Raw genomic sequence first — 27,165 nt, 5'->3', positions numbered from 1 at the left:
TATAGACATTTTTTTAAAAGTTATAAAGATATATTAGAAAATAACCCTATCCCCTTATTTAAAAGTAAATAATATGCCTCGGTAGATATGAATTATTATTTCCTTTCCTTCATTTTCTATACTAAAATACAAGGGTAACTTTATAAGACAATACTAAGTAGCCTGTTTATAGAGCAGTACTATTATTTCGACTGAATATCTAATTGTAGCGATAGCATTTCATGTGAATTCCACTATATTGTGTCTGTGTTTGGTATTAATTAATTATTAAATATTTACACAGTTCATCTAACACTTATATCGTCTTATACATGCATTGATTGGCAATCTTCTGAGATGTATCATTATAAGTTAAGTCAGATATTGATGGAATTAGCTACAACAAAAACCATATAGCTTGAATGTTTGTAGAGAAGTTTGACGTCGTTAACACTAAATGCTAAATTAAGCAATCAGGAACTTTTCATCACATCACGTGATATTCTAGAAATTATTTAAGTCCAAAGAAGTGTAGAAATTGAAAAGACAAAAGAGATAACATTTACTACTATGGTAAGTTCATGTTTTATATGTAAGCAATATTTCATTCATAGAAACAAATAACACGTTTTTAAGATTTTGAAAGATGAACCTCTTGAAAATAATTATTCAAATCGATTGATGACTTCAAATATGTAAGTTGTTTTTCAATAGTTAACAATCACATTTGTTTTATATCTGAAATGACTTGAAAAGGCCTTGAATACGAAACCATTTACTATGTATGCTCTCCTAACAACAATAAGTCAAAATATTCATAAATCTATAAATGATGAATGTATTAAAAAATATGTCATTAATATCGAATTTACTTTTGTTTGGTTGACTTTTAATCAACCAAAGTGATTTTTACTTCTGTTTTAAAAAATATGAACATTTTAATGGTAACGTAACTTTCTACGACAATTCATTAATGACCAAACATTTTCTATTGTGAATAATTGAATACCATATTCATAACAGACATTTTCATTTCTATCCATAATAATCCAAAAAATTGAGGGAAATATTTAAAAATTTGAAACCATCCATTTAATATTGAAATGATTGACGTTGCAGACTCGGAAATTTATTTTCTAGGTATTTAAAAAGTTAAGATAGATTAAACACATGCTATCTATGTTGTATCTGTGTCTTGGATTTCAACCCGAGACAACAAACTAAAAAATGTTCTTCAAACAATTTTTTTCAATTATGATACGAAACATGTAAATGGATTCATCGGTCATAAATGAAGTAGACAGTTTATCAAAATGAATTGTTTAACTACCCTTTTGCCCAATCATGACACATTGTATTCCTTGTAGACGCTTTCTGCTATTCAAAGGTAATCTTAAGACTTGTTTAGTCTATATAGATGTAAATATAAGTATGTATCTTTTGTAAATAAGAGTAAAAATTTAATGTTAAATTATCATAAAATATTTTGAGTATGCTCAATATTTCTGTTTAAAAAAGGGAGCTGCTGTTGGCCCATACATGATTTTTTCAAATGACAAATAATGTGATTTCACCAGTTAGAGAAACAGGCTTAACATTGTGTTCGCCTTTCAGAAAACATATTTGCATACATTTCTAAAATATTTGAGATCAAACACATAAAACTTCTCATTTTGATGATTGTATGAGTTGATACTTTTTGTACGACATTTTAAACCACATCTTGTCCTATCTATAAAACGTTGATACTTGTTTCATATCGGAGTTCACACTTTGGGCTATTATTAATCAACCTCTGATTCTGCAATAAACGAAGGAAATTATATGTGCATGCAATGGAAAGTAGATTGAAAGTCTCAAGTGTTCTATATAATTACGTAAAGATATGATAATTTGAATTCAATAACAAATTAAAACAACGCTACAAAATAAAATATATTACTTTTTCTGACCACTTTCGAGTTTGTCCTTCGCCGATCAAAAATGCCAGTTATGCGCGCCTTTAGGCCGTCATTTTTCCGGATAAACTAGAAATAATATCTGTTCTGTAGGTACTTAATCACAATTCACTAATGAGAGCAGTGTTGATTGTCAATTATGAGACTTCAATTTGCTGAATAATTCGTGCAATATAGCATCATAGTTTTCCAACCACTTGCTCAACATGGAAATGGAAGTTACGATGCCCCTAAACGCACGAATGATGTTCACTAAGACCAGAGTTTCTGACGGAAATGTATCGAACTCGAAAACTGTCCATTGATTGTTTGATGATTTGTGAACATTCTCAATGTAAAAATAAGAAAAGACCAAATGACATAGAAATTAACAACTATAGATCACCATACAGCCGACCTTTAAACGAGAAAACTATTTACTTGATTAACATACAAAATTACAAACTATACATCTACGACTAGAATAACAATCAGTACGCAACCAACATTCAACAGATTTAGTGTAAAGACGTCATAAACGTATGTACAGCATATTACTGGAGAAAAAAAATTGAACAAGACATCAGAGTAGGAGGATTTTCAAAGTCGGTTATAACGAGTTAATTTGCTGAATATCAAAAGCTTGATCTTGTAATAGATATGGAGAACTATTTTCTTGTTGTCTATACATTAAAAAAACCTGCATAAAAATGTATTATGTCTCTAAAAGTTTGTAGCCAAGTCTTCTGTTGAGCGAAAGCACAAAGGCGAAATTTCTTAGTAAGGTGTTTAAAACAAAACCATTTTGGTACCAATAAAACTAACCGATATAATTCATTATACTGCAGATTCAAGTTTTGAAGGTTGAAAACGACTTTTGAAATTGAAAAATAATAATTATGAGATTAAAATTAGTACGTCATGCAGTTCGATATCAAACATTTGAGATTCATTGTAAAAATGCCCCATCAGTTGTTATTTCTGTTAGGGAAAAATTAATGCAACATTTACATTTGCAAAACATTTTGATAGTTGGTTAAAGATTTATATAATTAACAAAACTTGTAAACATTATTAAACAGATGTTTACATTTACAGTCATATATTCTGTCGATATTCATAGTTTGCATCGATCAAAATTTTGTTTTCTCTGACTGTTTCGATACGATGAATCAAGCCCTTTTCAACAAATGTGTATACGTTTTATTTTTTATTGATGGTACATCACTGTCAAGCAGAGGGAAGAGTTTGGCACCTGGAAATTCATTTACCCTCACAATATTTTGTACATTTGACATTTCATCAGCTCTTTTGTCATTCTAATTGTTTTGTTATTATGCTCTTTGGAATGTGAAATTTAAAACTAGAACTTTCAAATTACGTATTGAACTTCCTAATTTCCTATCTTTAGTTTAATGAATATAGAATATTCCTGTAATACTGCAGACATCCATTAAAAAGAGAAAAAAAAGTATCTGTTTTTCAAATACAAATGTATTATAAATCCACAATTTCGTTTCTATGGATATATGAGTTTTGAACAGCGGTATACTACTGTTGCCTTTATTTATTCGTTACAACCTGGAAAAAAAATTCTACTGGGTCTCTTGTTAATTCAAAAGTATCGTTACATATCATTTCCTCTTATTTTGGTGTAAACTCCATGAATTTCTTTTAACATATGAACAAAACAAAAAACTCAGATAATTCTCCATTTTCTTTCACCAGTTATAGCTCAATCGACAAAAGTTCCATTGATTTCAATAGCAAGGGTCTTATAACACAATTAAGTGTGTATATCTTGTTAATTATTAATTGTTCTGGATTGATTTTAGACAAACTGTTTTGTTTATAAATCTATTTTCATCTGGCTGTAATATATAACCTTTCAGCCGTAGGTGTATTTTAAATCAAGCAGGTTACATCTTTATATTATATTGCCATTCCTAATTGTTTCATACAGTATTTGAAAATTACAACCTGCATGTTAAACGATATTTCCAAATTGATATCTCTAAGGGATTTCTACAGGTGTCAAAAGGATAATACCAAATAGAAATCATTAATTATGTAGTACATTTAGAATTGTAACATAGGATAATCAAATTATGTGAAGGAAATAGTGCTTATACATCAACAAAAGACATTCAGTTTTTTCTTTAACAACTATATGCATTCATATAGCGACCATGTTAAGGACAGAAAAACAGTGGATACGTTTTGCAAATCAAATAGAGGATTGATGAAAGCTTTTACCACAATTAATACAATTACTTATCTAATAACTTACACAATTTAACATTAATCAAATTGTTATTGTTATATTATACATCAAATGCCATAATTAAACTTGATTTAGAAAAAATCGAACTTTTAGAAATTTACCTGTGAGGTCATTTTGTAGCATTATCCAGTCGGTGACAATTCATAGTGCTGTTTTATATGATGTCCTATATTATTTTACGTGTTCGTCTTTATTCTTAGGTAAGTCACCACTTCGGTTGACATGAACATCAACTATATGGTCATTTAAATAAATTTTTCTAGAACTATTAACATGTCAAAATGTCCTACTGTAATGTTCATTTGTATATTTCACTGTCCTGAATGTTCTTGCATTTATTTGTACTGTAGTCCTGTCATGTAATGTTGTCATTTTAGTTATATTTAAAACGCGAGGTTTGGTTAGCCGCAAAACCTGGTTCATGACACCATTTTTTTTCCTTAAATTTTCCCTTTCCATGTCAGGAAAATGGCAGTTGTTATCTTATAGATCGATTCTGTTTGTGTTGCATTGTCGTTCTGGTTTTTTGTTGCACTTTAGTATTTCTGTTATTGCAATTTTTTCCTCTAATAGTAGATTTGTTTACCTCAGTTTTAGTTTGTTACCCGGATATGTTTTCTCTCGATCGATTTATGACTTTCGAACAGCGGTATACTACTGTTGCCTTTATTAACCACCATCCGTAAGAAGTTCTAAGATATGTAGGTCTATATATATAGTGCTTTAATAAAAGTACAACAATCATAAAAATCGGTGTTCGTGTACTAATTAATGACGTTTAAAATAAATGCACTACGTGTCTGGCAAAGCTGCGCTAGATACAAGCACAATTTTTATGAAAAATTAATCTAGTTACCCAAATATTAACACTTTAAGAGAAAAAACAGTGACTATGAACATATGACTATGAAAGAATAGGTCGTTGAATATATTCCGGGAATTTCGTGCTCAATTTATCAACTATTTTATGTGTGGCCCTATATTTTCCACGTAAAATATGTACATAAACAATACCTCATTATTTTAATCTAATCAACACCTGTCATTTCATATACCTACACCAAATGTTTGCATCCAGGATTTACAAGATGATACTGTAGAACTTTATCATCAAAAATAAAAAAATCAAATGTTTCGATTGGTCTAGAAAAATCTAGAACCAGTGATAAGATTTTTAAAGAAGAAATCCGCATTCACATTTTACAATTTCAAGTCTGGTATCTATGATAATACTTGAATTCTTACTACAAAACCTGTTTTGTTGATGTCGTTGACAATTTTTCACTCAACTACAACTGTTTTGCTTGTTTCGTTTTTAGAACTATTTCTATGTTTGTTTGAATTTTTTATTCAGTTTTGTTGTATGTTTTTGTTTACACAGATTTGGCTTCTGTATCTCAATTGATGTCACATAATGCCTGTTTAGATTGTTTACCTAATTTTGTCAATGTAACGAAACTTTAAACATATTTCATACAAGTGGGAAGTTGCTAGTTTTAAACCAGGTTTAACCCACATTTTTTTTTTCTTTCTCGGAAATGCCTCTTCGGAGGGAGGTTAATGACAGATTTTCCTTTGTCTCCGTTTGTTGGTTACGTTTGATTTTTCTAGGTTTATTTTCATTTTTGAATTAACATTAAGTTTAGTTTTCTATCCGTTTTAGAAGGTTTGAATACAGATTTTGGCATATCCACGAAATCAAACATCCACAAAAATTAAAGTGTTCCTCTATCCACGAAAAAAATATATTCACTGTATTTGTAATAATGTATAAACAGTCTTTCAATGATTGTTTTGATAAATTCTTGGACATATAATGTTCTGCACTTGTAGTAATCAGCATATAGTTTTTTTTAACGTTTAAACTATATTTTAATGGAAACAAGAACCATGTGTAGTTAACAGAACATTTGTAATGTCGTATCTGTCCTTCTTTATTGGTAGAAATAACGTCCTTTTCAAAGTTTATTAGACAGAATAAGTGCAGAATCACCAGGAAACATGTTCTTAAATAAGGTATATCTATTTTGTACTAAATCATCTCATAAATGCAATAAAAATCGCCAGTTTAAAGATTATACAGTTTTACGAACAAAATGTAATTATTGGGGAACAAAATTATTGTTTTAGAAAATTGTATTTCGATCTTTTTATTGAATCAATGATCATCCATCAGATTTGGGGCTAATAGGGTATTGGGTTTATGCCTAAATGTAATTCAGCATTGGAGATCATTTCAGTATACTCGAAAGAAAAATCAATTTCAGCACGCAAACGTTAGACAAAAATCTTTATGTTATTTTTCCGATGTACATTTTGTCACATGTTTTACAATTGCTACTACAGCCAAGACGGCCTGAGTTCAAATGTTCACACAACATGATTTTGTTTTTCTTCTTCTTATAACTCAGATAGCTAATGCCCCTTTTAAAAAAATTATCTTAATCTAAGTAATTCAAGAATAATTTTGCTCTTATAAACCAAATTCACTTACATAGGCTAAGCAATGCATAGCATACATATATGCAAAATTCTTAATTGTCTAAATCGTGATGTTGTGTCGGGGGAAAATGTGACAACTTTAACAATCTCTTCACAGTTACCTGGTACCGGATATGTTAGTAAAAGTCTGTTTGTTGTGTAGATAATAAACCAAAAAATATGATCATAAGTTATGACCTTTGAACATGTATTGAGAAAATACATATATCATGCAATTTAGCAAATATTATGTATACGTGTGTAAATTTTGTCAATATTCAACACGAAAAGTGACAAAGTACTACAGATACAGTTAAGTCTTCCTCATATCTTGACTTACATCTAAAAATTGACAATGAGGGTCGGTTGAAAACAAAACTTTACGACAAAAGAAACGATTTTCAACTTCCCAATTGTGAACCTTCCATTTCTATATAGCATCTTTTTAGCAGTGCCTTTACACGGAATATGTATCTTCCAATTGATACGATATTCCCGGGCTTGTATTTCCTATTATGAATTCCTTAATAGTTGATAGAGGACCGCTGCTCACGAATGTTATTACATCAATAGTTCCAAATGGTGAAGTTAAAATCGTCCCTTCATAAATTTTACAGACGACATCACGAGTTGGTTGACCGTTATGAAATAACCGTTTCACAAATCATATCGGATATGTTCCTTATGTCGTAACTACAATACCCTTTCATTTTCCCCTTTACCAATTTCACTTTTTACGAAATTTATAATAAAATAAGCAACATGTCGGGTGTCACATTTTGAGCAGGATCTGCTTACCCTTCCCAGGCGCCTGAGATCAGCCCAGTTTTTGGTGATGTTCGTGTTGCTTAGTCTTTAGTTTTCTATGTTTTGTCTTCCGTACTATTATTTGTCTGTTTGTCTTTTTAGTTTTAGACATAGCGTTGTCAGTTTATTTTTAATCGGTGGGTTTGTTTGTCCCTCTGGTATCTTTCTTCCCTCTCTTGGATTAGTATCCTCAATTATTTTGAATGTTCTATCATTGTCTGAACCTAGTCGTGTAAGTTCTTAACTGATTCCTATGGATTGGAAATTGTCCGGAGAGTTGGCAAGCATCCCGACAGTAAGATGCGAACCGCTATTGCCGAAAATTTCGAAACCGTCATATTAATAAAACAAAATTCTGCAAGAATACCCACGTCAGAGTCCCGATAATTACAGAACGCGATACGATTAAGTCCAAAATAAAGACTTTTGCAATGCTGGACAGCAGATTTTGATCGGATTGCGTTCCGACAGTACCTGGTAATCCAGAATATTGGGAAATTGTTTGAATTTGCAGAAAGGCTATAAAGAATAAATTGAATAACTGATAAATAATTGAATTTTGAAGAACAAACTAATAACTCTGAAATACTCATTTGTAACTTCTGAATTTTAGTGTTAGTCTAACAAGCGACCCAGTCAATGACGGACTTTATTTTTACACTGCATTTAATTAATCTATTATCTTTCAATTACTTTGACGTCCATAAAAATGAGAACAATGCATTCTGAAAAACAGGTAATCAGATTGAGTTTATTATTCTAATTCGACATTTCAAGTAAAAATAATTGGCATGCACCTAATTTATTGGACAGCTTAATTTGATGTTACATTAACTGATAATTGCTCTGTTGCAATTGATATGAATATCTCCAAAAAAATATAACGGTAGAATGTCACAAGATGTCGAAAAAATCAAACAATAATACATTCTGTTTTTTCAAGATAATTTTGACAGTAAAACACACGATTGAAATGAAAACTAATCAACATTTAAAAAAATGCGTTTGTTTGTAGCAGATAAAATTAACTGATGAACAACGTTTGAAGTTATTTACTAACAATCATTATATGATTTATGTGAGCACAACACGTGACCCTAGAATAATCTTCTGTTAGCACACATAAAAAAGTATGAAATGTCTAAGTATTATGAAGCGATAGGAATTTCAAAATACTGCCACAACCATGTAAGATCAGCACTAACTAAGGCATTTGTAAAATTAGTTTTGCAGCAATAGTTGTTACCAAATAAATGCTTTAAATCTGCAGTCATTTTTGAATTAGAGGCAACAGTAATTTACTTATGAATCCATTAAGAAGATGCAAATCAAGGATCATAACAAAAACAGAAAAAAAACAGAAATTCACATTATTTAAAAAGAAAGATGATCTGTAGTTTTCGTTGCATTCGGGTTTCAAAGAAAACCAACAGCTACGTCAGTCAAATGAGAAAATAACCATGACTAGTTTCCTTAACTAAATGGCTGTAAAAGGAAAAGTAATATCCGCTGGTAATTTCAAAAAGTTACTGTCTAATAGTAAAGAAAGTTTGGTTCATTCTATAGAAAGGATCTGCAGCACTCGATACATTAAAACATTTTATTGACAGTCTACATGTGCTTTTGTCACTAACTAATGTTTTTTAATTATGTCCTCGTTATAACAATACCTTCTGAAACTAAAACCATGGTTTAATTCATTTGAAATAAGGAATTACACAATAAAAACGCAGCTGGGCTATGTTCAATTGCGATGTTTTAAAAGCTTTCTTAATTTTGGTTCTTCCTGAAATAGGTTGTATTTCCTTTTAATGTATGGTTTATCTTTTTACAAACAAAAGTTACTTTCGAGAACGAACGTTCCTTAGAGATTAACTAATGGAGATAGATAAAGCACTACGGAATACTGTTTACGACTTTTGTTTGGTTCTGGACATGTGTTTGTTACAAAACAATCAATAATACATGTTATGTCAAGAAATTAACACCTATTATATACCTATATGGAGTTATTTTCTTTCAGAACGTCAGGTCATTCTTTTTCAGAATCAACCCGGACGATACCATGTTTCAATGGTATATGCTCCAAGGCATAAAATAATATCCTGTGTAAGGTCATTATTGTCCTTGATAAACATGCAATATATGATTTACTTCAAAATTTTATTCGTCTAATAGTTTTTGTTGCCGATTTGAAATTTATTTTCTAAAATTCAACCGATGATAGATGTAAAAGAAACCGTCATTGTAGTCCCGCAATTTAATTTTAGAAACAAATAACGTGAAGTTTTGTTGATTTGTCGCTTTAATAAAGAAACATTATCATATATGTCAGATGAATTTTAATGTAGACTTTCATCAAATAAATCCAGATTTACCATATTCGTGAGTAAGATTTCGAAAATCTTATTGAGTCAGCCTGAATAGGTTGATTGATATTTGGTTGATTGCTTAACGTCCAGTGGCAAATATTTCATGCATGTTCAGAATGATACACACAGAATAGGATATCATACTGTGACCTACATGTATTTATATTCGTCTTCGTGTCAGTTGTTATCTTTTAAGAATTTATGTATACCTTTTACTCTATATCAAATGATCAACTATTAAAATAATCTTATATTCTATTGAATAACATTAACGTAACTCACGAAAGGGTCGAGTGCGGAGGGTATATAATTTTATCCTGATTATCTTTTAATAAAATGTATTGCTATTCGAAAGACAATCTTTCTGAATTTTTCATTCGATTCAAGTAAAATGATTAAATAAATGACAACTTTTCCGCGATAGAAGTAACATAAAAAATAGAAAAAAACATACCCCCTCCCCCTTTTCCATAAGCTAAGTGGTAAAATAAATAACTTACAATTTGTCTTGTATTTGTCATACACCGTTATCGGATGGTAACCACCGTTATCGGATGGTAACAATACATTTGTGTCTTACTTCATGCAGTTACAGTTGTTTTTTTTTTATTGTGTATGGATAACAATTTTTAAAAGGTTTATATCTAAATTATTTAGTGAGTTTTATTTCACATTTTAAATGAGCCGCAGGGCGTATTAAAACCAGAACGCATTAGAAAGGAATATCCCACTTTAGTGTTGTCGGTAAAAAAGGATACTAAATTTTACAAATCTTTATAAAATTAATATTTTTTGACGGTATATAAGTCAGATAATGCATATTTTAAGGTTTTTCTTGTCGTACAACACACCTTGGGGTGTCAGGATTGTTCAAAGAAAGACCTCCCTCCGGTCGGTCTTTCATTTGATCAATTCTGACACCCCTCGGTGTGTTCTACGACAAGAAAAACCTTAAAATATGCATTATCTATAACTGAATATATTTATATCCGATAAATGAGCAAAAAAGGCTGAGGGTAGCGGGCATCCTATCTTAAATATATCCCATAATGGTTATAAAGTTGGTAAGAACCAGACATGTTTCATGTTTTGGTGACTTTATATCACTCAATTAAATACTTCTGATTTATCGTAAAACACAATTTTCACGAATTCAGTTTAAACAGTTATTTCGATAGTTTGATTCATGTCATGTAAAGTGAAGGCATAGTACTATATATATTTTTTTATTAATTTATTAAGTATGAATTTTTCGAAATACTAAGAATTTTCTTATTCAAGGCATAGATTACGGTAGTCATATTTCGGCACATCTTTTTGGAATTTTGTGTCATTAATGCTCTTCTACTTTGTACTTGTTTGGTTTATAACTATTTTGATTTGAGCGTCATTGATGCGTCTTATGTAGTCGAAACGTGCATTTGTCGTATTGAATTATAAGCCTGGTATGCTACCTATTTACCAGGGGTAGATAAAGCCAACAGTAGTATACCGCTGTTCAAAACTCATAAATCCATGGACAAAAAACAAAATCGGGGTATCAAACTAAAACCGAGGGAAACGCATTAAATATAAGAGGAAAACAACGACATAACACCGAAACGTAACACACACAAAAACGGACCAAGCATCAGACAAAACACCACGAGAATAACAAATATAAAATTAAAATTTTAGTTTCTTGTGTACAATTTGGAAATTAGTATGGCGTTCATTATCACTGAACTAGTATATATTTGTTTAGGGGCCAGCTGAAGGACGCCTCCGGGTGCGGGAATTTCTCGCTACATTGAAGACCTGTTGGTGACCTTCTGCTGTTGTGTTTTTTTTATTTTGGTCGGGTTGTTGTCTCTTTGACACATTCCCCATTTCCATTCTCAATTTTATAACATGAAAACCAAATACATGAATTTGGGATAGACAAGTACCGTGCCACGTCTTATCTCAATATCTCAAAAATAAGAGAAAACACAAACGACTCAACGTTAAAATGCAACACACACATAAACGAACAATAATTTAACAATGGCCATCTTCATGACTTGGTACAGGACACTTTTAAAGGGGAATAAAAGTGGTGGGTTGAACCTGGTTTTGTGGCATGCCAAACCGCGCACTTTAATGGCAAAGTTAAATATAACATTGAGATGACAACATAATATTACAGGACTACAATACAAATAAACAGGAGAACTTATTAGACAAAGAAAAACATGATTAATAGATAACAAAAAGCATCAGGTTTAAATTTCAATACGCCAAAAAACGCGCCTTGTCCACACAAAAATCAACAGTGACGCCCAAATATAAAAGATCGAAAGTGAAAAAAGTACACAGTTTTACAGCACTGAAGATCAAAAGTTGAAAAGGTTTTGCCAAATACGGCATTGTTTTTATGCCCGGGATAAGAACATTCTTATTATATAGAACAATTCATGCTATTGCAAACAGTAAATTCTTTCAATGTTTCAATACACAGGAATTTTCAGAAAATAAACATATGCAATAGAGGCGAAATATATAAAAGTGACTTTCAAACTAATAAGTCGAAAATAAACAGACAACGCCAATTGATTGGATATGACACACTCAAACTCACCAGTGGCGTTACAACCAAAACAGTTTGAATGCTAACTACAATACGGTTTAAAACAAATGCTGAAGATTAAATACGACTAAGACTATCTATATCTAGAGATAAAAATCCTTAGTTTTCGAATAATTCAGCATTTTAATAAAACAAGGTGGTCGGACTGGAATCCAAATTTCCCCAAACCTTATAAATTTTAATTTTGATAGAAAATAATTTGATTGATAGCGTGGAACTAAATTAAAATATTCGCACTCATACAACATCTTCTTATGTCTATATTTTTAATTTTAGTTTCTTGTGTACAATTTGGAGTTTAGTATGGCCTTCATTATCACTGAACTAGTATATATATATTTGTTTAGGGGTCAGCTGAAAGACGCCTCAGGGTGCGGGAATTTCTCCGCTGCAGTGAAGACCTGTTGGTTACCTTCTGTTGCTGTTTGTTCTATGGTCGGGTTGTTGTCTCTTTGACAAATTCCTCATTTCCCTTCTCAATTTTATGTATAAAATTATATTGAAAAGGTACAAAGTTCATCAGTTGAAAATCTTTAGATACTAGAATCGCATGGTTGGTGATACATTCACAAAAAGAAACGCTACTACTAAGAAGAACGTGGTTTCGGTAATAACAGATTTTACGCGATTTCCTCAGGTTTTATTCTTTGTTTAGTTCGACTTCCTGAATTATGATATTCAAACATTAAACATGGTCAAACTACTGTTTAAATTTACTATAAAGTATCACTCAATACAAACAAAATTGTAAAAAACAACGATTCTTTTATAACTGTATAATATTTCTCCATTAACAATTTATATTTTTGTTTCAGGAACGTCTATCAAAAGAAAAAATCGCAGGTACGTCTGTCGACATTTAGATCCTATATATTTATGATAGCTTTCTCTTCCCATCTATTCAGCATCAATATACTGTTGTTTCTGTCATATTTGTCTTTAAAAAGCATGTTTTCTGAATAGCTGAATTATTTTCATCCGAAAATTAATACTGAACATTACTCACTTTTAGCTATAAAATGAAAAATTGAAAAAAATCAAGGGCATGCATTATGCGACAAAAAAGTCAAATGAGAAATCAGATTTTATAAATATTTGTTTATGAAAAACACTTTATCACTTTTGTGCGTCGGAAGCACTGCTTTGATTAACTTCCTCAAGAACGCATAACCCCAAACATTTAGAAGCTTTGAATGTACAACATATAAGAGGTTGATGAGCTACGTGACGATAAAGGAATGAACCAAAGACCTAAGTTTCATCTCGGATATTCTTTGCATGATGACTTCTAAGTTGATGACATTCCTCGGAACTGATAATCATCCAAGCGCTAGTAGATATAGAAAACACTTTTTGTGTGTGCCTCAAAAGCCCTGTCTGGTATCACCTTTACTAGGAACGTTCAAACGCAAACATATGAAAGCCAAGGATGTTTAAGACAAAAACACATGTAGAACTATTGACTAAAACAGGACTTTAACAAATAGCAACTTTTGTTAAACTTTGCCTGATGCTATTAGTTTCTTTATAATTTCTTCATGTATCAAATGAACATTTAAAAAAGGTTTAGATTAAATCATGTTCGTTTCGAAATTCTTGCTACTGAGTTGATGATACCACCAGAGACTAGCTTGCCAAATTCGATAACAATTGAAACGAGAAAACAATTCATCAGAAAACCCCTGAAAAGGAAAGTAATTTAGGAAAATAGAAAATACTATTCCACTGAATAAGAAACTGATTACTAAAGACAGACACATACATAATGTGGCAAAGTTATTACATGTTTACGAGCGCTTGGCCATCTCATAGCCTCGGACAGTGGTGACCTATACATAAAAACAAACTATAAAAATTGACAGAAAATGACTTGACTCACTGGGTTTGTACAAATCATGAAAAACAAACGACAAACGTGATATACCGATCTATGAGTTCTTGTAATGACTCTAAGCTATTTGAAAATATACGCAACAAAGTATTAAATATTGCACTTGGAACTTTTTGATAGAGTTTGCGTTGCTCAGTCATAAGTCTATGTTTTTTGAACTGTTGTTTGTATTAATGTCGTTTTCCGCAATGCCGTTGCTAGTTTGTCTACGATTAATGAGTTTAAACATCCCTTTGGTATCTTCTTTTATATGTAATACACGAGATAAAATGAGTGTTTTATGCTGAATCTATTTTTATCATTTTGTGTACAAAGAAAACTAAATAAATTGTTCTGCCTAACAGACATAAGTATATTAACAATAAATATTGAAGATAAAACCAATATGTCTATCTCTTCTCAAGAGTAGTTTAGTAAATGATCACCTCATTCAGTTATGTCTGAAGTGAGATATCAGTAATGTTGACATGACTATTCAATTTGAGTTAATTGTATTATGTCAGAAAATGATCATCTATAACAAAGTCAAACATTAGAAAAGACTGATGTTTTTATAGTTGCAATTGTATTATAAAGTAAATGCCATCTGTTATTCATCAAAAATGTATAAAATTTGTCACCTTAAATAGAAATACTGGGGAAACTTCCCAACCAGATTACATCAATGTAATAGAACTATGAGAATTTAGAACGACGTTTTTCTAAATACCAAGTTCTTTATTGCATAATTATTGCGCTCCTATAGCAAAAATAGGTCGGATACAGCTATGTCGTGAGATAAACTGATATATGATGAGGGGTCTTAATTAACTAGGACGTAATAACCTGTACATTATAACCATTAAATAATCCTTACTAAAAATGGATTACCGATGAAGATAATGGATTTTTCTACATAATGTTAGCCGACTCATGTTTCGTACTTAATTGTTCTCTCATTATTTCAAAGATATATTTTAAATAATATATAAGGTTATACAATATAACTGTCATGCTGCATGGTCAGAACGTACAAATGCATTAATGCATTTTAAAGAAGGAAATTCGTTCAAAAAAGAGGTTGTCATAACAAGAATATATATGACAAAGCAAATAATGAAATAGATGTGGTAAAAGTTTTGGTCAAAACTTTGAAAGTACTAGATGAAGTGTTTAAAGATGATGCATGAATATTTAAGAAATTGTAGATTTTTTTAATTTATGCCACACACATTTTTGTTCGTAATTTCTACTAACTTAAACCATGGACAGCGCAGGGTACGAAAAACTAAGCAACAAATGAGAAGTGATATCATCCCATTGAATATGGCACAAACTTGACCATTGTTGAATTCGTATATAATTGTAAGGTTTCTTTTTTCATATAGTTCTTAAAGTGTCCATGTAATTATTCATTTTATGCTTTTAAATGTGAAGAAAAGTATGAACAAATATCGAACACTAGAATAAAAAAGTATGAAACATATCGAATTCTAATGTAAATTAAAAGAGGCGAAAATCAATAAAAGCAGACCAAATCAAACGTTATCAACCAACAGAACGAGTAAAAACAATAGGTATATACCAGGTGCAGGTGTTTTTCGACGGGAATGGTTGATTTGAGTGTTCCTTTTTTGTAAATCTATAAAGTGTTTCATTAAACAAAAAAAACAATGTTACTGTACTGTAAACGGGCACTCTAATTTTACGATATGCCAGTAATACACCTTATCGCTAATCCCGGCTGACCCTGCCGCTTGAACTTTTGACGTCAACAACAATCACTTTTCCATTGTGGCGTCAGATATTTTGTTTTATGACGTCAACATTTTACGGGAACTTGTGTGAAATGCAATGGCGGATAAATAGCGATAAGGTGTATATAGTGAGGATTTTAAATAGCGATACAATTTCGAAAATCATTAAATAACATGTACTTGATCAAGTGCACTACTGTATCAAACAAACTATACTGAAACCTTTTAAAGGATTCATTTAACATATCAGTACCAATAACTCGAACAAAGTTTAGATTTGATAACATCAAAGAGTATATCATATAGTTACTAGATAAATGTTTTATCTTCAAGAATGGCTAGTCCTATTCGAAGCATTCCCGAAAATGAAGTGGCTGCTATTAATCTTTCTTTCTTCGGTTCCAGTATATACTAGTAGACATCTTCACTGCCAAACTTTTCAGTGTGCTTGGTATATTGATCGTATGGGGACAACTGATTGCCATTGAAGTTACAATATTTTCAAACATGAGAAGAAATATTTGCATTTTACGCAACGCAGTATTGAGATATAATAAGAATTAAAATACTTAAATTCTTATTTTTGTGGAATAAGAATGCAGTTATTGCTTTATTTTGATAAAAATTATTAAGCGCCATATGATTTCAATACTTTTTGTTCATCAGGATTGGTTGTTCTTCATAAATTATTTGAATTCCCAATAATATATCTTCCCAAGTAATGAAAATGTCTATTTCTATGGTGGAAGCTATTTGTTACTCTGTATGAGTGTTCATTCAATTTAAATTTCATTCTTAATTATTGGTTTGGAAACACAAAACATATATAGCAAAGTCTGAATGTGTAGTGTTTATTAATTTCTGCTTGCCCTAACAGAACTGAAAGAGGCCTTTGCACTATTTGACAAAGACGGAGATGGACGAATTACAGCCAATGAATTAGAGAGTGTAATGAAATCCATGGGAGAAACCCCTACTCCTAAAGAACTCAGGCAAATCATCCATGACGTTGATACTGATGGTAATATTTTTTTTATATATTTGAATGCGCGTTTAAATTATTCACGTCATGATATGAGTTTCTGCTTTTATAATAATAAATAAAAAAAAAGAGATTAAAATTTTAATCAACAACATTCTGCTAACTTGAATATCAACTTCGCGTTACATTTTTTTTAAGAGAAAGAAACAGTGCACTTATGTCACGTATACTGTGATTGATATATTGATCACCGCCTTTATTAATTATATTTAATTTTGTACGATTATTTACGTTTGAAGTTGGATTCATAACAAACTGGACATATATATATTACAGTTAATTGCTATTAATAAGTATTGCAATATGCATTTTGTTTAAATCTAGTATCAGTATTTAGTTCTAATATAATCTTAAATCAATCCTAATTCTATCTCACTTTTGAATTATAGTTTTTCATATGTGACGTCATGCTAAAATTTCATAAATTCAAATGTGGCATAACGTTTGTGCCTTTTCGTCATCGTATGTGACGTCATTTTTTTAATTGCGTTGACGCCTGGACCGATTCGGGTGTGTCTATGCTGTATTGAACTTAACATTATGTATTCGGGTTTAGTTTTCTGTAATAAGTTAATACTTCAGTTTCATTATGTATATATCTTTCGTATTCATTTGTTAAAATTTACTGTTTGCAATAGCATGAATTGTTCTATATAATTATGGTGTTCTTATCCCGGGCAGAAAAACAATGCCGTATTTGGCAAACCCTTTTCAACTTTTGATCTTCAGTGCTGTTCAACTTTGTACTTTTTTTTACTTTCGATCTTTTATATCTGGGCGTTATGTATTCGGGTTTAGTTTTCTGTAATTAGTTAATACTTCAGTTTCATTATGTATATCTCTTTCATATTCATTTGATAAAATTTACTGTTTGCAATAGCATGAATTGTTCTATAAATAAATGTTCTTATCCCGAGCATAAAAAAAAATGCCGTATTTGGCAAAACCTTTTCAACTTTTGATCTTCAGTGCTGTACAACTTTGTACTTTTTTCACTTTCGATCTTTTATATCTGGGCGCCACTGGTGAGTCTTGTGTGGACAAGGCGCGTTTTTGACGTATTGAATTTTAAACCTGATGCTTTTTGTTATCTATTAATCATGTTTTTCTTTGTCTAATATGTTCTCCTATTTATTGTATTGTTGTCCTGTAATATTATGTTGTCATTTCAATGTTATATTTAACTTTGCCATTAAAGTGCGAGGTTTGGCATGCCACAAAACCAGGTTCAACCCACCACTTTTATTCCCATTTAAAAGTGTCCTGTACCAAGTCAAGAAGATGGCCATTTTTATATTATTGTTCGTTTCTGTGTGTGTTGCATTATAACGTTGAGTCGTTTGTGTTTTCTCTTATTTTTGAGATATTGAGATAAGACGTGGCACGGTACTTGTCTATTCCAAATTCATGTATTTGGTTTTGATGTTATATTTGTTATTCTCGTGATGTTTTGTCTGTTGCTTGGTCCGTTTCTGTGTGTGTTGCGTTTCGGTGTTGTGTCGTTGTTCTCCTCTTATATTTAATGCGTTTCCCTCGGTTTTAGTTTGTTATCCCGATTTTGTTTTTTGTCCATGGATTTATGAGTTTTGAACAGCGGTATACTACTGTTGCCTTTATTTATACGGCTTAGTTTGGCTAAATGTAAGTCATGCAAATTCATTTTGCCGTTTATACATTCTCTATATCTTCAATATGTCACTTTCCATTTTTGTGTGCATAAACTTATCTTTAGCATAAATTTGCTACCTTTCAACCATAACACTATTTAGATGAAGAACTGAAATATTTCAGAGAAAAAAAAGACAGACACACTTTGTTTGTAATCCCTGATGTAAATATCTCTTTTTTTACAGGAAGCGGAGCAATCGAGTTTAATGAATTCTTAAACATGATGGCAAGAAAATATTCTGAAATAAGAGAAATGAAGGAAATTACGGATGCTTTTAAAATGTTTGATCGTAATGGCGACGGCGTCATAAGTGCTGCCGAGTTACGTCAGGTGATGACAAATATGGGACAGAAATTGAGCGACAAAGATGTTGATAGTATGATCAAAGAAGCGGACATGGATGGAGATGGTCAAATTAATTATGCTGGTTTGTATAGTTATCATTAAAATTTTCCTAATGATAGCCCAAACAGTATTGCATGTTTATTAGTGGGTTTTTTGTTACCTGCTATTACCAAAAGGTGTGCCATTTTGCATATTATTGTGAAGGCACAATTAAAATAGATAAAAAGGAACCTATTTAGATAAAAATTAAAAAAAACTTATAAGAAGGAAGAAGTCTATAAAAAACGCCAACATTGCTGAAATTGTACGTTTACTCTTTCTCGGAGTTATTGTCCCTTTAACGATTTTAATCAATGTTTTGCAATTGACTATGGTAGACTCGGAAATGCTGTGATCAGCAAAAATTACCAAAAGAACAAGATCTACATACATGAACAAGTTACAAAGGCTGAAATTGTCAGTTTGCTCCTTTTGGGAGTTATTCTCCTTTCATTATGATTTATCATTTTTCATTTTTTGAACAACAATTGAAGATTCAGAGAATGTATAAACGGCAAAATGAATTTGCATGACTTATATTTAGCCAAACTAAGCCGTATTGTATGTCAACAGTACAGGAGATTTCTTGACTATCGATATTTATCCAATTTTTAGTTAGGGTCAAAAATAGAAAAGCACATCGAGAGACACTGAAAACAAAAACAAATTATCAAAAATTGAAGATCAAGAAAAAAAGAGATCTCAGTCATAATTTTTATTCTAGTATTCAATGTTTGAAATAAATTTAGATTCAAGTGAGCCTCTTATGACTTTTATCATTATGGTATTGTTGTAATCATTATTGTACATTAATTCTTGTAGTGCTATACTATTTCAATTTCTATAAGTTCAGATCATCATCCTTCAAAAATGAAATCAAAAGCATTAAAGCGATATGATCTACTGCAGCAATAAAATGTTAAAAGCAATTGATCTTTACATACATGTTTAATATTTTTTGTGTTAAAATGGCAAACCACGAATCTATAAAACCTATAAGCACAATTTGAAGATATAAAGCATGATTTGCATGATGTCTGAAGCAAATGGTAATAAAACTTTTGAAGATGTGGTTAATTCAAACACAAATAGTGTGTGGAAGTGTTATTCCACTTACAGGAATCTAATTTTAATAAGTGCTATTTCACACCAACCTTTTATGAGTATAAAGCAATCAAGTATGATAATTACTAATCATTGGGTTATTGTACGTAAAAAGTAAGATAACAAAAATGCCGAACTCTAAGAAAAAATTAAAAACAGAAAGTCCCTTATAAAATGCCAAAATCAATAGCTCGAATACGTTTAACAAGTGGAAAACAACTGTCACAATTCAAACCTGGTACAGGCGTTCACGTATTTACATAACGGTGGATAAAATCTGGTTTTAAGGCTAGCTTAAACTCCCACTTGTAAAAACATGATAAAAGAGTATTACTAATAAATTGTGAAACCATATTCGGTCCTCCTAATTAAAAAAGAAACTAAGACTTGAATTAAATATGCAATTAACATTTTCAGTATTCTATCTTTCTGGTTGTAAATGTATATGGGAACTTTCTTGAGATCAAGTTTTTCCCCTTGAGAATAACAGCTGCTTGATATCAAGATACTTAGGAAAAAAAAGAAGATGCGAGATGAGTGTCAAAGAGACAACTCTCGATCCGAGTAAAATGTGAATGATTTATTTTGTTTTAGATTAGAAAGAAAAAGTGCACTAACATTCATTTTGTCTTTAATTATCCGAAAGTGTTCAATAAAAGCTATATTCTGATATCTAATTTTTATTCTTTTACTGTCGCATGAGAATATTCAAATAGGTCTGCACATTCACAACTTGTATAGTTTATCGGATTCTCTTCTTATTGATATAAAATATAAGACGATAGCCACTTTGTAAATCTGTATTGATAATTTTCGCGAGTTACGGAAATCTTACTGTATATGTTGACCATGCTATTACTTAATAAAAAGTAAATCACAAAATACTGAACTCAGAGGAAAAATCCAAAGGAAAGTCTCTAATCAAATGGCAAAATCAAATGATAAAATCAAATGATAAAACACATCAAACGAATGGAAAACTATCATATTTCTGATTTGGTACAGCATTTTCAAATGTAAAAAATGGTGGATTGAACCTATGTTTATAACACTAAACCTCTCACTTGTATGACAGTCGCATCAAAATCCATTATATTTACTACGATGCGTGATCCAAATTGATCCTCCCTTAGACAGTTTTTCGCTTGTAAAAATTCAGCTTGATAAAGTCGACCCAACATTGTGATTTCCTTGTTCTACTCACGTCTCAAAGCTGTGATACGATAATAAAGGTTCGACTGTGCAGGATACAGACAAAGGAACCACAGATAATCTTGATAACTTGACGTTGTACATGTATTTGCGTTAAAATGTTTATCGACTTTGAATTGTATTTATATGTAATTTTATTATTAGAAACTAGTGAACATATCTACGAAAAGCGCAATTATGATGAAATGATGATATAGAAAACAGAAAAGATGTCATGTTTATACAAAATAAATATTTTGTTGTAGAAATGTCCAGGCACCAGATAATATGCAATAATGAAAAAAACATTCACACATGCAAAATTTGGAATCAATATATTTATTTCTATGCAACAATAAATACAACAGTACATTGTATAGAAGGTGATTAATATGCCATTTGAAAATGTTCTTTCTTTCAAGATTTATTTTGTAACTGATTGATCAATTAATGATAGCCATGTCTATGGCTTTTCGTAAAATACTTTCAAGTTGATTTTTACCGTGTGAAAATATGTCTGAATGGGACACACTATAGAGTATATGGCACGTAAAGCGTACTAGTCTTAAAAAATCAATTGTTTAATTAATCTTTGGTGATATATAAAGGTTCATAGGTTAAAATATTTGTATTGATGTTTGACGGGTGATCCATCACTCATAATCAAATGATACAGTGCGTTGATTTTTCATAAGATGAAGTGTTCGAATTAATCAAGCAAACTTCTATGTCATGTTTTGTAATCTAAATGACCAACCAAGAATCATTCTGTATGTAGAAAGTTCGATATACTGTTAGGGATTGATTATCTGACAATTAGGTCAAAATGATGGCACAGAATCTGCAATTTATGTTTTTCTACTTAAAAAATTCCACAGAGATATATTAAAACATGATTAAAAATAATTTGATACATAGATATAGGAAGATGTGGTGTGAGTGCCAATGAGACAACTCTCCATCCAAATAACAATTTTAAAAAAGTAAACCATTATAGGTCAATTTACGGCCTTCTACACTAACAAGCTATAAAGGGCCCCAAAATTACTAGTGTAATATAAAAAAGAAGATGTGGTATGATTGCCAATTAGACAACTATCCACTATCCACAAAAGACCAAAATGACACAAACATTAACAATTATTAAAACCATTTAAACGGAAAAATCAACGGTCTAATCTATATAAAAAAAAAAACGAGAAACGAGAAACACAGCTTATTTGGCCGACAAACATATTTACATGTTATTCTTTTTAACTTTTATCTGGAAATAATTGTGAAGCATTCTTGAGTGCCTTCATTTTATGGTCGTTGCTTTATTCTATGTTGCATTTTTTCCTTGCAATGTTTTATTTCATTTATTCTAGCTTCTGAATAGTTTCAAATAAAGCATGTTTACAATTTATATAACAAATTTATCTTTACATTTAACATAAAAATGAAATTGACATGGGTTGATTGGAAATTTTAGAAATTAAAATAAGACTTATAGTGATATCTTTGAACTCTTTAATCTATAAAATTGTCTACTTCTACATTTTGTATCATGTTAAACGCATTTTACAAAAGACACCAATTTTCATTATTTTTTCAGAACTTTAGGGATATTCACTATTTTATGTCATTTTTAACTGTGAAACCGAATGAGTTTTGCGTATACATAATTAATTAAGAAACATTATAAGGAAAATACATTATTCTACTAGTGTTAACAAAAGTTATACATTATTTATTCAAGACGAAAAATATCAAGGGTACGATCAAATCCCATTAGTTATACCTAACGAAAATATCGAACCTACAAGGGATGAATATAAAGCAATCGTAATACGAATGAAACATGTTTTACACTTTTGACATATTCCGCTTAAAAGAAAAAAATAAACTCGAATTAATGTACATTACGTGTGCCGTTTTTCTTAACAAATGCATAGATAAGATATGAATTAATAACATGTAACAGTTACTTATATAGCTTCTCAAAACATATCTTTGAAGTAGCTAACTTTAACAATTGCATTTCATTGAAAATGTATAAATATATTTAATCAAACAATACACTCAAATAAATCCATCATTTTCTGCATAAGAAAATGTCTGTACCAAGTCAGGAATATGACCGTCGTAATTTATCCATTCGTTTGATGTATTCTAGCTTTTGATATGGTCATCTGATTTAAGGACTTTCCGTTTTGAATTATCATCAGAGTTCAGTATTTTTGTGATTTTACTTTTTACAATATTTAAAAAATATATCATTGAATTGTAATGTATTTTGATATAAGTAAGGACAAATAAATTCGCTATTATTTTTTTCAGAGTTTATTAGAATGATGAAACCTGCTAGATAAGAGAATAACCACTACAATTGTCCTGAAATGTTGGATGACTTTATTCTGATCCATGCAACGAATAACCATATGCGAAGGGACTTATCATTTATCTTGTAAATAATGTCATATTTAGTGTTGTGATCTACGTATTTGTACAAAATGTGTCAATATGTTATTTGGGTTAAATAGAAAGTAATAAACAAAGAGAAAGAACTTATGTTATTGACTTAACATATCAATTACAAATAACTAACTCGTCTGCAATATTGCTGTCCATAGTCAGTAACAGAAATGTTGTTATCGAATAAAGATTTCCAAATTAAAACGCCAATTTACGAACATGCAATTTGATGATCAGGCCAAATTAGTTTTCTTCAGAAAAGTTGCGAAATCACCGACAATGTAAGGAAGATACTTTTAAAAACTTTTCTTCAAATCACGCAAATATATGTAAATAAAGTCATTGACACATAAAAATTATTTGAAGATGTGTACAGGTGTTGTTTCATATTACTATATAATGACAACCATGATCGAACGATTTAGTAATCCAACGGTTATATGAACACCACACGGTATTAGGCCATTTTTTAGGTGGTCGATACTTTGTTTAGAGTTTTATGACATATACATCACATACATTGTTTTCAAATTCAGTTTTTGTTTTGTTTTTTTCGTCAGTAGCGGATTAATAAGGGTTCGGGCGAGGGTTTGCTCCGACGCGTTAATGAGACAGCAAAATGTGGAAAATGCAATTAAGAAAACCCGAATAAATCTTAATTTAAACTGGTATTTAAAAGTGACATCATCCTTGAATCTAAAGTATGTAACCGTCACTGATTAGCTTTTCTTATAGCACACCATATGAGATTGGCAGGACATAACCTGAACTATGAATTTGCATTGTATATGGACAAATTAACTGTGTATTTTTAATTGATGACAATAATAATACGGAAACGAAGACACGAACAACTGTAATTAGTGGTAATAAAATGGTCTGTTATCAATATTTAAGCAATAATTGTTATGAGTAATTCATTATTCATCAAGACAGGGGACTTTATTGCATCAGGTGTTAATGTTGATGCTATTATTATCAACAAAAACACAATACTATAGGGTTATAGCATGAATATTGGGGAATATTGTCCCGAGTAGAACTTTATATTGCACGAGCTTGCGAGTGCAATATATGTTCTACGAGGGACAATATTCCCCAATATTCATGCAATAACCCTTTTATTGTATAGCAATATAATATTTGAAAGTAAAAAATTGTTTAAACTAAGATTGTGTCGTTGATGACTTCATGAATTTTGAAGATTTATTGCACTAGTGCAATATTAGAATTTATTGCACGCTAACTTTTGGTTACTTTCTGTGGGGAATATTATATTGCTATACAATAAATCCGTCTATTTCATTTTAACAGTTTTTGGCAAAAAGATAACGTAACCCCTTTCTCCACAAAATATGCATGTTTTCAATAGTGATTAAGATTACAACACTATGTTGACTATTGTACCCATATTTTTGACATTTTTACCTTATATGCATATATCAAAAAGATGTGGTATGATTGTCAATGAGACAACTCTCCACATTACACTATATGTCACCGTACGGCATAGTCAGCTATAAAAGGCCCCGAAATGACAATGTAAAACAATTCAAACGAGAAAACTAACGGCCTAATTTATGTTAAAAAAATAAACGAAAAACAAATATGTAACACATAAACAAACGACAACCACGGCATTACATGCTTCTTACTTGAGACAGGCACATACATACGGAATGTGGCGGGATTAAACATGTCAGCGGGATCCCAACCCTACTTCTAACCTTGGATAGTGGTGTTACAGTACAATATAAGAACGAACTATAAAAAACAGTTGAAAAAGCCTTAACTCATCAGATAGACAAAAATACAAGTGGACGTGGCCGGGTACTTATACATCCCGACACAAAAAGACACAATGAACAGATCTGAGAGTACTCGCTGTTATCTAAAAGTTGGTTCAAAGCCACTAACAACTAATAAAAAATCATGCATCTAAGACTTAACTATCAATCCGTACACATCCAACATCCATGGATTTAGAGTAAAGACGTCATAAATAGCCAGAGAAAAACATGATCAAGTCCCTAATCAAATAGCAAAATCAAAAGCTCAAACACATCAAACGAATGGATATCAACTGACATAGTCATATATGCGCTTACATTCACGCTCTCAAGTCTCTTGTGGAAAATTGTCCCACAGGCATACATACCTCAGCTCCGTACAATGAGTATGTTGCAGGATGTTTGAAGTACACAGACATAATGAAGGTATCATATATACAGTAGTTTTTATCATAATTATAACCATTCTAGAGATTTTAAAATAAGCACACATATGAAAGAGGGAGAAGATGAGGTAAGACTTCAAATGAAACAGCTTATCACATTAGACCTAATAAATTGGGCAGCACGGTGTTTTCCTCTTCAACAATATACAATTATGGCCCTTAGGAAAGGTGAATATCTAAAATTGTCAACCCTTAAAATATTCTTTCCCTGAGGGCGAAGGGAAATAGCCTTTTAAGGGTTGACAATTTTGGATATTCACCGCAATAAGGGCCACGATTGATTTATTATACCGAATAAACAGTGTTTGAATATTTCTTCAATTTTTTTCAAATTGTCGTATATTTGACAAACTTCAAGTTAAAGAGAGTATTTTATTTAATCAGTATTTATTGAAATATCTGGAACTGAACATTAAACACAAATACGAACAGACAGTCCAAAACTGAAGTAACCATGATCTTTTTCACTTAGAAATTAAATTTACATTGAATGTTACATTGCAATTGCTGATCATTGGTGTAAACGGTGTGTTCTCTAGAGGTTTGAGTACATTATCCATTAAGTTATTTGCTGGTTGTTTGCACAAGTTTGACATTACAGGTTGTGCTTCATGATCTGCGTTAACATTTACTGAAACATTGACAGTAGTTTGTTCTAAATTTTGGTCAATCATGGATTCCATAAGCTTGTCAATTTGTTCTTGGGAGAGATTTATTTCTCCTTCAACTTCAATTTGTTCTTGTGAGAGGGTAACAACTTCAACCATCTCTTCTGAATTTATGACAGATGCGCATAGTGCACGGCTCATTTCGAATTTTCTTTTGGTTGTTACCTTTCCTGTGTAATTTATTATGGAAGTTTCAGATCTGTGCCCGGAAACACTCATTACATCTCGATCAGACAACTTGTTAACATCTAAGATAGTAATGCTAGTTGCTCTTATGGAGTGGTTAGTAAACTCTTCAGACAGACCAGCTTGTCTGGATATT

At 31.0% G+C, this 27,165-nt stretch overlaps 1 protein-coding gene across 1 annotated transcript; it reads left to right on the top strand.

Annotated features, from left to right (window-relative positions):
- Positions 1–349: 349 nt before the first annotated feature.
- On the top strand, positions 350–24,184 carry LOC134711875 (calmodulin-A-like). The gene is made up of 5 exons (XM_063572831.1): positions 350–552; positions 13,284–13,311; positions 16,973–17,116; positions 18,991–19,233; positions 23,805–24,184. The coding sequence occupies exons 1-5, from the start codon at positions 550–552 to the stop codon at positions 23,834–23,836; spliced, it is 450 nt and encodes a 149-aa protein (XP_063428901.1). The 5' UTR covers positions 350–549; the 3' UTR covers positions 23,837–24,184.
- The last annotated feature ends 2,981 nt before the right edge of the window (positions 24,185–27,165 follow it).

The sequence above is a fragment of the Mytilus trossulus genome, chromosome 3, assembly GCF_036588685.1.
Source record: "Mytilus trossulus isolate FHL-02 chromosome 3, PNRI_Mtr1.1.1.hap1, whole genome shotgun sequence".
NCBI classification, from domain to species: Eukaryota; Metazoa; Mollusca; class Bivalvia; order Mytilida; family Mytilidae; genus Mytilus; species Mytilus trossulus.
The sequence above is the reverse complement of the archived record's forward strand: the minus strand, read 5'-3'. Positions and strand labels throughout refer to the sequence as shown.